This window comes from Lissotriton vulgaris, chromosome 5, assembly GCF_964263255.1.
Source record: "Lissotriton vulgaris chromosome 5, aLisVul1.2, whole genome shotgun sequence".
NCBI classification, from domain to species: Eukaryota; Metazoa; Chordata; class Amphibia; order Caudata; family Salamandridae; genus Lissotriton; species Lissotriton vulgaris.
The window spans coordinates 1,061,789,013-1,061,804,712 of NC_141693.1; the positions used below are offsets into that span (position 1 = coordinate 1,061,789,013).

Below are 15,700 nucleotides of genomic sequence, written 5' to 3' on the forward strand. Positions count from 1 at the left end.
CTTGTGAAGGCTCTGATGTGTTGTGGGAGGTCATTCCAGGTTTTAGGAGCAATGCAAGAGAAGTCACAACCTCCTAATCTGCTTTTGTGTATGCTTTGGGTGTGTGCTAGTGAGAATCCGGCAGGATATAGGTGCCTGGAGGGCTTTTGGAATTGTACACAGCTGTTCAAGTAGGCATGGCCTATGTTGGGAAGTGCTTTGTACGTTTGGGTGAGGAGTTTAAAGTGTGCACGCTTGTGTGTCGGGAGCCAGTGGATTTCCCTTAGTTGAGGTCTGATGTGGGCCCAACATCGGAAATTGAGGACTAGTCTGGCTGCTGTGTTCTGGATGATCTTGAGTCTTTTTCTAAGTTGGGTGGTACCATATAGTGTGTTCCTTTAGTCCAATCTGCTCATGATGAGGACCTGGGTTTTGTTTTTCTTGTGTTAGTTGGTAGCCACTTGAATATCTTCTAGAAGATATTCATGGTGTTAACACAGGAAGATGAAACTGCATTAACTTGAGCAGGCATGTCCAGCTTGCTAGCTACAATATTTCTGTAGTTTCTAGCTGGTGCGCTGGGCAAGGAAGCCGGTCTGAGATCTGTGGTCCATCAGGTGTAATGTAAATTGGAGACCCACGTCAAGGCATCCTCCCCAAAAATGACCACTTTGGCCTTGTCCATGTTAAGCTTGAGGCAATTAGACTTCATCCAGGTGGCGGTTAAGGCCATGCATGTGGTGAATGTGTTCCTTGTGCTTAGGTGAGGATGTTGATTTTGTGAACCCGAATGACGTCTGGCAGTGGGGCCCTATATATGTTGAAGAGAGTGGAGCTGAGAGAGGAGCCCTGCATGACTCACACAAGTAAGTTCCCTGGCATTCGAGGAGTATGATGGCATGCTGATGATTTTGGTGAGAAACATGCAGATCCACTAGAAGAAGTGTCCTTGAATGTCTGTGTCATGAAGTTGTTGGATCAGTATGGGATGGAAGACGCTGTTAAAGTCTGCCGAAAGGTCTTGAAGGATGAGGGCTGCAATTTCACCTCTGTTGAGGATCATCCGGATGTCATCCATTGTTGGGATGAGTGCCGACTCAGTGCTGTGGTTTGGTCTGAAACCTGATTGTGTGGCATTGACAAAAGTTGTTTGTTGGTGAGATGGTTGGAGAGGCATCTGTTAATGGTTTTCTCCTGGACCTTGGATGCTTATGGAAGAAGGGGTATCGGTTAGTAGTTCGCAAGTTTGGCTGAGGGCTTCTTCAGGAGGGCGTTGACGGATGCATGCCGCCCAGATTCTGAAAAGGTGGCAGTATACCTTTGTCTTTTAATGATTGCTTAGAGGAACTGTGCTGTAAGGGGCACCATTAGCCACATTTTTTCCAACGTTTTCTTGATGTAGAGTTGTCCCACATTCGCCTCCAAGTACCTTTGGGAATGGTTGGACCCAATAGACAGATGATGTAGTATTTAATTAATTTTATGGGTGTCTCTTCAACTGTGCTATGGTCTTTGATCAATGATATTTGAATATTTAAAGTTTCTGTGATTTCCATAAAAGAGTTTGAAAATTAATTGATCACCTCGGCCTTGTTAGAAAATAAAAATTTAGTGCATTGTCAATATATCAGCAAGGCTAAAGTGCTTACATCTTTAAGAAAAAAAGTTTGTTGGATAGAGTCATTTTAACTCTCCGAATTCAAGAATATTATCTGGTAGTGTTTTTAATACTGTGCCACAAAGTCTTTATCTGCACCAATAATACATTGGTGTGCTCTGTTGTTTGTAAATATTTTTAAAAGACTTGTAATGCTCGTGTTTTTGATGGCTAGTAAGGTGAATAAATGGCCTGTCTTTCCTGTCTTACATCTGAGCTGACAGTGTTTACTTGACTTGTAATGTCTTTAATGCTGAAGTGCTTTTGAATACATTTATTGCACTGAAACCATATGAAGTTCATGCAAAAATGTTTGATGTACGTCGCTCTACTCTTCCTTATAGAAATGCTTTCTAGAAAAACTAAGGCTCTTCTTTGTGACCACCAGGGTCAGTAATTCGCATAGTATGCAAAGAAAAGTGCAAATGCCTGGTGTCTGATATTCTTTTCTCTTGGGTTTGCAGATAGTGAATTCATCCCACCTGACTGCCTTCGTCCAAGATCCTTCACTGCAATCCGGCGCCCTTCGTTACGGCGTGAAAATGAAGATACGCGTCTCTCTGTGAGCCTTTGTGATCTCAACCTTCAGGAAGAGAACTTTCAGATGATGACCGCAGTGTGTCCTATACCACAGAACTCCCTCAACTCCCAGCATTGCCATCTGCTCCCTTCGCAGCTTGAAAGCGACATCCATTTTCATCTGCTTCGCGGAGCCCACATCAAAACCCTTGATGAGCAAACAGTGGCACGGCTAGAACACACCAGAGAAGAGAGGACTTTAGTGTTCACCAGTAGACCTTTGAGGATCAATGAAACCATATTTGTCAAAATCAACAAGTCGAACGGCTCACGCCCAGGGACTCTGTCTTATGGTGTGACTTCCTGTGACCCAGGTACCCTACGACCCAGTGACCTTCCTTATAACCCGGAGTCGCTTGTTGACAGGAAGGAGTTCTGGGCGGTGTGCAGAGTGTCTGTTCCCCTTCAGAGTGGAGACATCTTGGGATTTGTGGTGAATTCCGATGGCGAACTGCATTTAAGTCACAATGGTGCTAACGCGGGCATGCAGGTCTGCGTGGATTCGTCGCAGCCCCTCTGGATGTTCTTTGGCCTCCATGGAGCAATTACGCAAATTCGAATACTAGGTATGAATTTAATATTTCTCAGTTTTAAGAGGTGAGCTCCACGATGTGGAAAAACAAATACAGCGGCAATTGACAGACTTGTATGTTTTTATTTAAATTGATTGATTTTACATCACCACGGGAGCTTCTAAGCACTGGGAAAAAGCTATAAATAAATATATTTTGCATATAAACTAGAGCCGGTAGTAACTTTATATAAATATGATTGCATTTAGTTGTCCATGAGGCATTTACAATGATTTCTGGAACCTCACAAGGAAATCCTAGTTTCAAACCTTCATGGGAGGCATATTTTTTTAGTTATCTGATAGTTGATAGTTTGGAAGGTATTCATTCATTTAATCTCAAAATATTACAAATTGTTTGTGTAGTGCTCTTCAGTCATTGTTGTGACCTCTCTGCATAGTGAGCTTTCAGGGATCTGTATTCCCACAAGTGCGTGGCTTGCTTGCTGACTGGATGTGTTGGGGGGGGGGGGGTGCAGTGTCTCCCCTAGTACCTTTGTCTCTCCAGCCTCTGTGTGTCCCCCTCAGAGTCTATCTCATGGACAGTCTTGCTCATAGGAGAAATTATTTTACAATGCAAAGTGTATTAATCTACTCCCACGGGTTTTGTCCTATGTTTGCAGCATATTTTCAGCTTGTTTGAGATTCACAAAGTGTCCAAGGGTGTACACGCGAACATTTCTGGCAGTTGTAGGTTTCCAGGACTACTCACTCTTCCCAAGAATTATTTACCCAAAGGTGGAAAATCTGCAAAAATGAATAACATGCAAATGAACATTTTCATATACTGTTTTCTCCAACATCTACTAGAAATGTAATGTCTTTATGCGTACTTTAATGTTTAAACATGTTTATTAAAGCAAAAATAAGCACTTGATAAGGCAGCGATTTGCCTCCCCAATTCACTGTGCTCGGAATTATAAACTCTCTCTCTCAATTCAATACTTTTAATGCATTCTTGCTCCGAGAGAGCAAAGGAAGAGATTCATGTACCAGGAATTGGAACTCAGAGGGTGGTAGTCTCAACAGGTCCCAGGCATTCTCATGAGAAAAATGAAGAGGACTGAAAAAAGATACAGATAAAATACATTTCTCTGACCCTGACCAAGTCATTTGTGAATTATCGCTTACAAGTGCCAACATAAAAAATAGCCTGAATGTGTCTGAAGCACAAGTACAGTGTAGGCCTAAACTTTAAATTTGGTCATAAAATGGCTATGAATAAACAACATCACAGTTTCATGAAATGCAATATAAATGGCAAAATCATAAAGATGGTAAAACTAGTTCAGACTGGAGAAATTTCACAGTGATTTCCAGAGTAGTAAACTACCTGTAAATTCTTTAATATCCACACTTATTCATGCATTCGGGAGTTTACTGCATTTTTCAGCACCCTATCCCTAGATTTATGATGGTGGTAATCCACCATTTTTGAAGATTATAAGCAGACTTCGAAAATGCCACAAATCTTAATTATGCAATTCATAATGTGGAATTTCAAATTATAAATATTTTATTTACGCTCATACATTTAGTTTACAAAACCCTTTGTGGCCTATTCCCCAGATATTTTTGGGAATTTCCTATACATTTAAATTGGGCATTAGTAACATCTGTTCAGTTAATGTTTTTTTTTATATTTATGATCATCAGCAGAGCTAGACTCTGGAGTGCCTTTTTTATTAGGTCACTGGAGTCTAATTTTGAAGAAGGTCTAATACATGTCCTTTAAACAAGAGTTAAAGCATCACTATAGGGATCTCTTATGTGACCTTTCGCAAGAACACATGTCTAGTTACCTTTCAGAAGTGACCATGTCGGAGGCATAACATATATTCGAAAAAGTTCTCCTTTTAGAGGAGTCAATGAATTTGCTAGATTAAATAATACTATTCTCCAGATTGTGTGGGTAAATTGAGGATGAATCACTCGGATTGTCCATTAAAGACACTCCTGGCAGTCAATAGATTTTTTCAAGCAATATGTGTTTTTAGTTACAGAATAATAGATCTTGTTCTAGAGGCAAGATTTAGGTGGCATAATATACCCTCTCGCACAGGGCTTTCATTTATGAAGAATAACATTATTAATGTATTTTTCAATTCACAGTAATTCATCGCCTAGTACAGAGTTTTTCAAAAGGTGGGTCCAGACCCCTGGTGTGGGTCGCAAGCCGATACTTGTTGGGTTGTGAAAGTCCTTGTCTATTTGATAGTAATATTTAAAATGATTAGCCCAGTTTGTGGCAGTTTTGTTCAGCAAAGGTGCTGAACAATGTCCCTAGGTCCTATCTTAAAACAAACCTTTGCAAGGATCCCAAGCAAGACTGCGGGTGAACCTTCAAGTAACTGTTGCTGTTGTGTTTTACTTCATGTATGTGTGTTTATCTCAAATCACCAAATTTGAAATTGTAATGTAATATCTTGTTCTAAAATGTAAGTTTTTAGAAGAGGTTTAAATTGTTACCTTATTGTGGTAGACATGGTTGTACCCGCCTTGTGCCATATAGCTACGTTCGGCGACAGAGGTACCAGACAGTGTTCTAGTAGGCACTGAAGTTCTTTAGGGACTATACTGTCACCTAAGGTATCTGAAGACCTGGACTCTTATACATCTACTGACCATATTAAGTAATTGTGGACAAATCACTTTTTGTCCTAATGCATCAGTTCTGTTATTTGGCAAGGGTGCCATGTGCCAACAATGCTTTAGACTATTAATCTTGCTTTAAGACGCGCTGATTTAGCTTATTCACACAATGCATAAACATGTGCATTTCTGGAAAAGCTAAGATAGCCTTTATTTGTAACCTTCCCACAACACAGTTTTTGTAGTTTGCTTGATGAGGCAACCATATATAAAAAACATCTTGCCAATGGCGGCAGGTGACATTTGAAAGTAGTGAGGCGTAAACTTTGGGCATGACTTTTATACAGCAAGCGATGTGAACAGGTTCAATGGATAAACCTGGAATCCAGAGTGGGTCCCTCTCCTGATAAAGAAATGAAAAAGAGATTCCCAAATTGTACATTTCAAAGCAAATGAATGTAGCAATAAAGCAATCTTATAAAGCAGTGGGAAAGTATAGTTCTGAGATGTTAAAACATTGAAAACAGCCCCATATTTTACTGCATCACTATGTTGAGCAGTTAATGTAATGTGTAAATTGTACAGCCTGACAACTTTTTCTCTTGCTCTGCAGGCAGCATCAACGTTGGAAAAAAAATGGTCTAACCACCAGGCTTCAGGAAGCACCCACAGCTGCTGGCTGCAACCAGTCATATAGAAATATGTGCAGAGGGGTCTTTAAGTGGGTTGAAAACAGTAGGGGCTCTCTATAAAGGAACATGTCAAATACATTTCTGTGATTCCCATAGTGTGCCAACCGACCAGTATTTTGGTTTACTGGTTTCTCTCTGAGATGTAATTGTATATAGACGAATGACATAACAATTGATCTAAACCTAAAACCTTTCACTGTGATTGGCTTTGTCAAAAGTTGTCAGCTGTTTAAAATAAATGAGTAACAACAATGATTTGTTATAAATATTTAACATTGGAAATGTTTGAAGTCTGAAATGGTGAGTCTGTGAATTAAATATCAGTGAGGCCTGTGGAAGGAGATTTGGCCTTCAGTTATGTGCGCTTTATGTTAGAAATGTATCCTCATTTTCTCTGCATATCGTGTCCATTTGCACATCTTCAACCACCTCTCTTTCCTCTTCAACATCCTCTTTTCACTCTTCCCTGAATGCACTTCTTTGCATCCCTGTCACTTCACTCCCCCAAAGCATACACTGCACTCACGCAAAGTTAAGGACTTTATAGTCTCTTACTTGTGTCTTGCAAATATTTTGACATCTGAGTACCCCTTCACACATACATCTACAGAATTTCAGTTGCAAATGGAATACATCACTGACACCACTTTGTTTGGCTTCATCCTTAGCACCTGCACACTCAATCAAAGCCCCTCATAAACACCAGAGGGGAGGTCGAAGGGGTTAATTTAATAATAAAAAATACAAAAATTAAAAGTGCCTTTCCGCCGGCCGGGTGCCAAGTCTTCTCTGCTCCTGCTCTCCTTCCTCCAGCAGGAACAGGAAGCAGAAGCAGACAGCCAGTGTCCCTCCCCTAAGCTAATCACAATGCTGCAAGCAGCGATATGATTGGTCAAGATGGCACCCAGCTAGGGGCTTATCGAGAGGCCATTTTCTCCATTCAGGCTGCATTGCAGATTTTGCATGACTGGTTTGGCCTGCCGCAGGGGGCTGACCAAGCAGTCTTTACACACTCGGGAGTGGGCAGACACACCACTCCTCCTCTGTCCTGCTCGCAGAGTAACCCCGCCCACCCGCAACCACATATAAAATGGTAATAACTGAAAGTTATTACCATTTTATGTTTCGCTTCTCGCACTGTGAGAAAGCAGTGGGGTGACGCTCCTCCTCCGTAGTGAAGGAGCCGCCCATGCTCAAAATACTAGTTGAGCTGATCAAAGAACAGAACATCCTGGAGTACTGATTGCTGGTGATCGTAATTGATGCAGGACTTGGTTAAGAGAGTTTTACATTTCTCTGCATTTAATTGCCCATTTAATAAATTACACTGTGCTAAAAAGAATTCTTCTGTCCATAAACCCAAACATTACATACCCCTTCGATGCGCCCGTCCGCCAACGGCCGTCGCAGGCACTACCTCCGTAGTGCTGCGCACGTCCGTTGGCCGACGCGGCCCCGCCCGCTCAAAAAAAACGCTGCACCGCCGCGGAATTGCCGCTGCGGTTAAGATAGTTGAGGATTTCTTTGTCTCTAATTTATTTTACAGTTGCAGGCTACATTTTCTAATCTATAAAGGTTTGAATAAGTATTCATGTTGAGGTTGAGACGTATTATTTACTTGCTAACGGCTGCAACATTTGATGCGGGTCATGAAAACCCCTATCTATAATAGTTATGGTCTTCTCAAACCATTAGGTGATGCATATAACAGGCATATAACAAGATCCTTCTCCTACCTTGCAGCTAAAACCTGGAACTCTCTCCCCACCCACCTACGTCTCACACAGAACCACCTAGCATTCAGAAAGCAACTTAAAACCTGGATATTCGACAAGTAACTCCGTTCCCCCTCCCCAAGCGCCTTGAGACCCTCTGGGTATGTAGCGCGCTATATAAATTTTTGACTTGACTTGACGACTTGACAACTCTGTTATATGCAACAAAACGGCTGATCTGTGTTTCAGCCTCTCGGTGTACAAACGGCAAAGCATGACCAGATGCTTGCCATTAGCCCCCTTCGAATCTGAATCTGCCCAAATGCAGGCTGTTTTCTACAGAAGCTCTCTCAAGGGCACTGTTCTGCCCACAAGCTAAAGTACCCTTCAAGTGCAGAGGGCGAATTCATGGCCTACGTTAGTGCCCATGAGACTTTTAAAAAAATCAGTTTTATTGAGTTTGTTTATACAGACAACAGATTATGCATCATCATATCTATCAACAAGGGTCTCAGTTTCGGAAATTTTGAGTCATATATTCACAGACTTTACTGCATAAAGTACAAACAACCAAATAAATCGAAACTGCTCCATTCCCGCAAATCCTCGTTTGGTAGAACATTTTGGAGAGTTTCATTACGTATCAGAGGGGGTCCCCGCATGCACTGTTGTGAATCAGTCACTTTAAAATATGCCAAGTCTGCAACATCCAGTTCTTCAAAATGCAAGCATTTTTCATCCCGTGAATGGGCAATGTTTTTTTACATACCCCTCTGTTTCCTTCCCCTTGCCAAGTAATACTTTAACTTTTGGCACATTCAATAATGTGTTTTTGCCATGTTCTGTTGGCTCTATCACCTCTGCTCTCCAGGGCATTATTATGGATCTTTTCGTCAATGCAAGGGATAAGTCAATAAATGTGTTGCCTGCTTTCTGAAGTCTCGGTTTTGTGAACTGTCCACGTAAGCAGGCCTTCGGTGTTAACAAGCCTTCCCTGACCAGTAACATCACCAGGATCACTGTGATACTCACCAAGCAGCATTAATACGGTTGTAACCCCATGTCATGTGGAAACCATCAGCATTAATGATCTGTATAACCAGGTTCCTAATTTGAGGCCATTCCCTTCGGTTAATAATAGTTGTAGCACCTCATGGATTTCCAGCTCAGAACCATTGCTTCCCCACCTAAGTTTCATGTTCTGAATTATAGCTCCATATGTTAAAAATTGTGATGTCAATTGTGATGCCTGAAGCATTTGTTCTTCGACCAGTGTTAAAAAAAGGGCACAACTTCTCCCGCTTGGAAGCCATTTCCTAGTGTGGCGATGCCAACTTCTGTTCACCCAGCCACATTCTTGGCCCTAAAGAATCATTGAGTTCTAGAGATTCCTACGAGTGGTGTGGTGGGAATGTGAAGTGTTTTAGCAAGGTCTTTTTCACATATTTCCTCCAAACATTACAGAGCTATCCACCGTGGTTTGGTTAATTCTTTGTCTATGCTTTTTTTACCCATTATCAATGCCATGCCTGAATCTGATTGAGCTTTGTGTGACTGCCATCCCACCACTTAACAATAAACTGCGTTTGAGCTGCCGAGTAATAAAGCTCAAGGTCTGGAATCCCCAAACCACTTTCAGATGTAAGCAGTTTCAGAATATTCAAGGTGACTCTTTGTCTATACCCCTCTCCATATTAAATTCCAAAGAAGCTCCTTTAATTCCTTTAACCGCTTTGCTGGGACCCAGACAAGTGACTCTGGGCAGCAAAACCACTTCAATTAGAGCTATGTGCCACATTGAGAGTTTCAAGCAATTTCAGAAGTTGATTTTATCCTTCAGGGCTTAAAGTGCACCTCCTAGGTTGCTGTCAAAATGTCCTTACTCTGATTCCCAGGTTTTTGAATGTGTGTTGTTCTAAAGTGAACCTCCAACTATGCAATTGCTATGTTTCTCATTCCATGCTGGGTCAATGGGATAAGCGCAGATCTTAGACCATTTCGCTTGTAAGCCTATTAAACTCCTGAATTACTTGTGGCAGAATACCACCTGATCGACTGACTCTTTACTAAATCTTGCATGTTTCCATTAACAAGTGGAATATTGTCGAAAACAGTTTTCCAAATTGACACGGTTTCCTGGGTGTTACAGGGCGAATTAGCGTCAGAGCTCGCATTGAAACAACGGAGAATTGAGCAGTCAGCAAGGTCATACTTTTAAATCACACAGTTATGTTATGTTGCTGATTTTGCAGGGTACCACAGTTCTCGAACACTGCACGCTTATCACTCCAAGGGATCACATTTTTTCACACCAGAATACTTCATATTTAAATGTTGATCCCTAGTTTGCATTCTCTGCCCACAGCTTCAGTGATGGACAATTTCGCAAAATGAATGTGTACTTCTTGCTTCCTATTAGCCTCATTTCAATCAGCACCTATTGTTTGTTAGAGGCCAGAGACTCAACTTCATAATCTCATCTGTCTTCACTTAGATTCTTTCTCTGAATCTTAGCCATCTCCAGTTGCAGTTTGTGGACGTGAGACAAGTACTAGAGAGCCTCGCTGTACCTCCTTTGCTGTCCCAGGAGCAAACAATAGAATAGGACCAAGAAAAAGAGACTGAAAACCAACCCGAGGGAACAGCCCACTAGCTCCTTCTGCTCCAATCATGACTCTTACTTCTGTCGTTTATGACACCCTGACCGAAGCACATCATCTTCAGATGTCATATATTTGAAACATCTAGAAACACACCTCTTTCTAGATGACTAACTGATGTCTTCATCGGAGCTGGCAAACACGTTGATTCATGTGGCTACAAAAGCTACATGAATTAGTTCCCATTGGGCAGCTATACAGTACCAGCCTTGACTTTGACTCCATATTATGAGCTGTCTAGAACCGCATATAAAACAACCCCCTTCTAACAAGGATGGATCAATGGGCTGGATCAATGGGCCGGGCCAACCGACCATTGCAGACAGTAAAACTAGACTTAGAAGCCAATCACGTAGTACAGTGGAAGCCTTCCACTCCAGTGAGCTCCTCAGGTCAGAAGCGTGTGCAAAATTAAAATGTGACATCTTATGGACAGAAGCTACACCAGCTTTTTTCTCACACAGCTACTTTTAACCTTATCCAGCTTTTTTACTTTTATGAAAGACTTCATCCTAACTGGAGCCCTATTGAGCTCTAAGTGCTTAGAAGAGCATCACGAGTATGCTTCAGACCATTAGATCATACATTACACATGACCTGTGTGCTACATCTGCCTTTGATGATACATTGGCAGGGCGAAGGAAATTGTGAAGGGTTACCAGAGTTACCGATACTACATGCTGAAAACAAATACACCAGGAGAAGGAGTTGCCATGATGTTCTGTATTTCATTTTGTTATGAAAAGATAAAGCTTGTACAACACCACGTTCAAGAAGATGAATCATAACGTACACTGCGCTGTATAAGCCGCACTGCAAAGTAGGTAAAACTGAAGTAAACTTTAAAAAGTTTTTGTAACAATTATCAAACAGTGGGACAGGTCCTAGCACCGAAACAAGGAAAATGGAGCATGGAAGAAAGAGAGAGGAGGGAAGGATGGCTAGACACAACTTCCGAATCATTTAGCACAACAACTGAAGTCCATAAGGGCAAGATCTTAGCTGGCAGTAGTTGGACTACAGTGTTTCTCTCTAGGGTGATTAACATTAGATAACACAGGAAACGTTATTCTTGTCGAGGCTTCAACCTCGTATGGCTTTGTGCCTTCAGTGGAAGATGTATCTCGTTGTGCTGTCTTGATTTGTTCTTTTTTTACACATGGCCTCAGATACTCTGGTAAGTTACTCCTTTTCTGATGACAGTAGGAACTTTTTTCCTCTGAAGTGCTTCATACTTCAGATGATGAAACAAGTCCCTGCTCTCTCACTGCCTTACATACTCTTTCATTGCAGCAGTTCTCAATACTTTCTCACTTGCATATAGATGTGTGAAAGTCACAAAAATATAATACCTCCATCTAGACGTTCACCTAAGTGTCCATTAAACAGATCCTAACATTTCAAAAAGTTTCTGTTGGGTTGGGCTCCACTTCCAAAAAGTGTCCTTTGAAATATCTGCTCCATTGTTGTTTTCCTTATTTTTCTTCATAAGAGCCTTGAGAGAATATCCCTCCTTGGTCCTGAGGAGAATCCCCGCAATTAAGGGGATTCGAAACGCGTCGACCTTCTGTTTTTGTTAGGCCAATCTGGTTTTCCATCTTCTGCAAATTATTTGATAAAGTGTCAATTATGTTAGATGGCCTACGTTATTGACTAAGTTAGTTCTTTACAAAATAGCTAGCATTTAGTACTGCACCATTAAAAATTTCCTAGGTGGGGCACTTTCTTCAATTCTTTGGATGTATGAGTGAGTGTTTTTTGTTTGTATGAGTATGACTGTAACACAGAACAATTGCGGTGTATATAGAGTGCTTTTCTTACAGTATGAATGAGCTTTTTGTTCTTTTTTCAAAAAAAATTCCTTTCATAAATTCTTCCAGATAGTTCCCCTTAGAATTCAATAATAGGGGCTCCCTTTGTAAATAGGTCTTGAAGTATTTCCACTGTAAAAAAAAATGTTTTTAAATCCTTTCAAAAAAACGCAACTTTTTGTAAAATGAGATGAAAATAAAAGCAATTTCATTTGAAGATTCATTCAGGACTGAAATAGTGGTCTATACAGGACAATTGTTTGATCCATTGTTTTATCAAATCTAAGAAATTATTGTGCAGTACTGGCATTTTGTTTTGTTGATTATTATAGAGGTGCGGCCTTGCTGCGCTTTAGCCAAACCCTTGGTGTTCTTTCATGTGGAAGTTGATGGAATGATCCGGCATCTCCTCCCAGCTCCCCAGAAGACTCCGGACCATACAGTACCTCCCCAAACAAACCCACATCACCCCCCACCTGAGATTGATAAGTCAAGTTTTTTGGGGGAATTGTAGTGTCCTGATGCAGGATAGGAAAGCCTAGGTGATGAGATGAGAATTGAAGTGAACATGCCAGACCATTCTTCCTGGATGGGGTGATGGCCTTAAAGGTCATGGTTACTGGACATAAGATCCAAGGAACAACAGCATTGTTCTTGTGTGTGTTTAGGTAAGTTGTTGAGCGCAGGCACTGTTCTTCAGGAACATGAGTGTGTATATGACAAGACCATGAGGGACACCCACAGTGGAGGGTGAAATCACCAGCAAATACACAAACATTACACTCTGTGAGTTAAGTAGTTATGAAGTGCTCAACCCATTGCTCCAGGAACTCTTTCTTCTTACCTGGAGCTTGTGTGATGTTGACTATTACTGATTTAAAGAAAAGATTGTAATACCTTCCACTATAGATTTGAATGTATAACATCTTAAGGCCAAGGGCTTCTTTGCCAGTGAGAAAATATTTTTAGAAACCATGGTAATGGACTTTGCTGAGCAGTGAAGGAGTTGCATTGCACTTCGACACCAGCTCTAATTGGGCTTATATCCACCATGGCAGTACGGTTTGTGCCCAGTGCCACATTGTGGCAAGAAGAACCTACCGCCAGTTACAGGACAGCAGGATTTCAATGGTAGATGATCAGTGGGGAATGCTATTAGCTGCTGTACCTAACCGCCAGGCACTGAAATAGCAAGGTTAAGTTAATGGTAGCTGCTTTGCTGAGGCACATAGAGTACTGAATATCAAATGAGGACTGGTTAGCTGGGCGCCACCAATGCATAGATAAGTGAGCAGCATTTTAGATGAGAAACCGTGAAATAGTCACACACCACAAACTATTATGAAGTGTAAAAGGCCACTTTATTAGGACAGTTTGGAGTTGTAGCTATTAACTTAAATACAAAAGTAACATGGTATCAACATCACTAATGCATCAAATTCCTGACAAACCTCCTCCCTTAAACAAATCCTCAAGGTGTACCAACAATTCCCAACCAAGTCCCCATACCCGAACCTCTTTCTTTCATCTTTCATTTACTGTCCATCTTGCTTCCCCAGTCTCTCTCTCACCCTACCAAGCATCCCTAAATTAAGTCTCCTTGTCCTGGTCCAAAGTCTCAAATTTCCTCTTCCCCTCCCCTGCGCTCCGTTCTGCCCTCCCAAGGGGTGGATACACCTGCACGTGACTCTCCATTCCCCCCAAACTGCTGCCTATACAACTGACCACAATCCCTGTCCTATTGTGGCATAACCTTGGACTCTCACTCGTACCCTCTTAACATGCAGGGTGGGTGGGTGCCTCACGGTCAAACTATCCCTGTCTGCAACATGATGAAGGAGTCAGCAAGAGGCTAAACACCTGACCTCCTGTCCCTAAATGCAGCCGGTGCTTCACTATTTGTGATGCATCAGTGACGCATTTTCCTGCCCCATTTAGAACAACATGAAAAGCCACCTTGCGCAGATTTTCCTGTTCTTGTAAATACGGCCCCTTTACACGCAGCACTTTATGTGAAAAGGCCGTTCCATGGGTGTTGATGTGGGTGTTCCCACGCAACACCCAGGGAACCTGGCACATTTCCAAATATACGAAAAATGGTAAACCTGGAAATGCGTCTTAATACTACGCCTCCCCAGGGGACTCGGAGAAATGTATTAATTTATCCTTGTTTCACATCTCCTGGTTGTTTATGTGCAGGAAGGTGTCCCTTCCTGCACATAAACAATCATTAAAAAAATTACGCTTTGTAACTTCTATGTGTGCTACTGCAGCACACATAGAAGCTGACAAACGCCAGGCACTGGGCAATCCCCCGGTGCGCCGCAAGGGCGGGGGCCGGTTTTGGGCCTCTGGGGACCGTTTTTGTGTAGCAAAATCGGAGCGCGGTTGCAATTCCCCCCCCCCCCCCTCCCCCCTCCACTTTCTTGTAAATGAGGGCCCTTGTCCCTAAAAACCTAGCTCCTCCCCTGTCCTAGCCAATCTCCTGTCCTGACCTTTTCTAGCCTGATTTATTGTCATGAAGCCACCCAGGGGGAGACTGACTTCGCGTGTCACTCCCCCTGGTCTCTTCTGAGCTGTGCATCCGGCCATCTTGCGCCTCCAGCTTCACATAATCATAGCGTCGAGGACGCGTTACTGCTTCTTCAGCTGCTGATTGGCTCCCACAGGAGGTACACGGAGCAGAACTCGCAGTTCGGGCCTTGATGAGAGCGGAAATGGACAGCGTGAATGCGGTCGTAATTCCAGCTAATATATGCGCACCCTGAAGTACTCATCATCCGAGATAATAGTTGTTATGTGCTCTTCGCAGCCCTGTTTTGTTGACAGATGTGCATTCGTGTCTCGGTCGGCCCGGTCTCTGCGTGAATAATTTAACGGTGACTTTGATGTGCCGCGGAGCTGTTTCAAATGACCATGGGTGCAGATTTCACGAACGCTGCTCGCAAAAAACACGGGCTCGTAAACACACCCTTGAGACGAGAAGCAGAGCAGATGGATTCATCTATTACAGTATAATATGGAATAATCAACAGAAGAACCCGGGACACTCCTAGGAGCATCTCTGCGCTTTACAAATTCTATTCATCTTCATCAAGAAGTACTAGGGAAGGAATTAAGGGATTTCAGGCAGGTGACTGCCTTCGTTGTTTCCAAAACATAAGGAATGCTCTCCAGGTGTAGCGCGGCTAAGAATAGCACTGCAGGACGGTACCATCTTGTTCATACAAAACCAGCAGTATTTGGCCGCCTCTTTGTTTTGGCCACAAAGCAAAAACGAAAGCCTGTGGGATCAGTCACAAAGGAATCCTTCTTAGAAGTTTGGTGATGTTCTGTTTCACAGCTACGCTTAGGTCCATAAAAGGGGATGGCTAACCTGCAAAAATGATGGCTGACGTACTGAAGTGATATTTCATGCCAGAAAAGAGAAGCCATTTAGTTGAG

The 15,700-nt window shown here is 42.3% G+C and overlaps 1 protein-coding gene across 1 annotated transcript in view; it reads left to right on the forward strand.

Moving 5' to 3' along the window:
* The window catches only part of NEURL1 (neuralized E3 ubiquitin protein ligase 1), a 437,040-nt gene that overhangs the window by 356,015 nt on the left and 65,325 nt on the right, over positions 1–15,700 (forward strand). Inside the window, exon 4 of the mRNA XM_086922727.1 lies at positions 2,101–2,781. Coding sequence (XP_086778853.1) covers positions 2,101–2,781 — 681 coding nt within the window. The remainder of the gene's footprint in view (positions 1–2,100; positions 2,782–15,700) is intronic.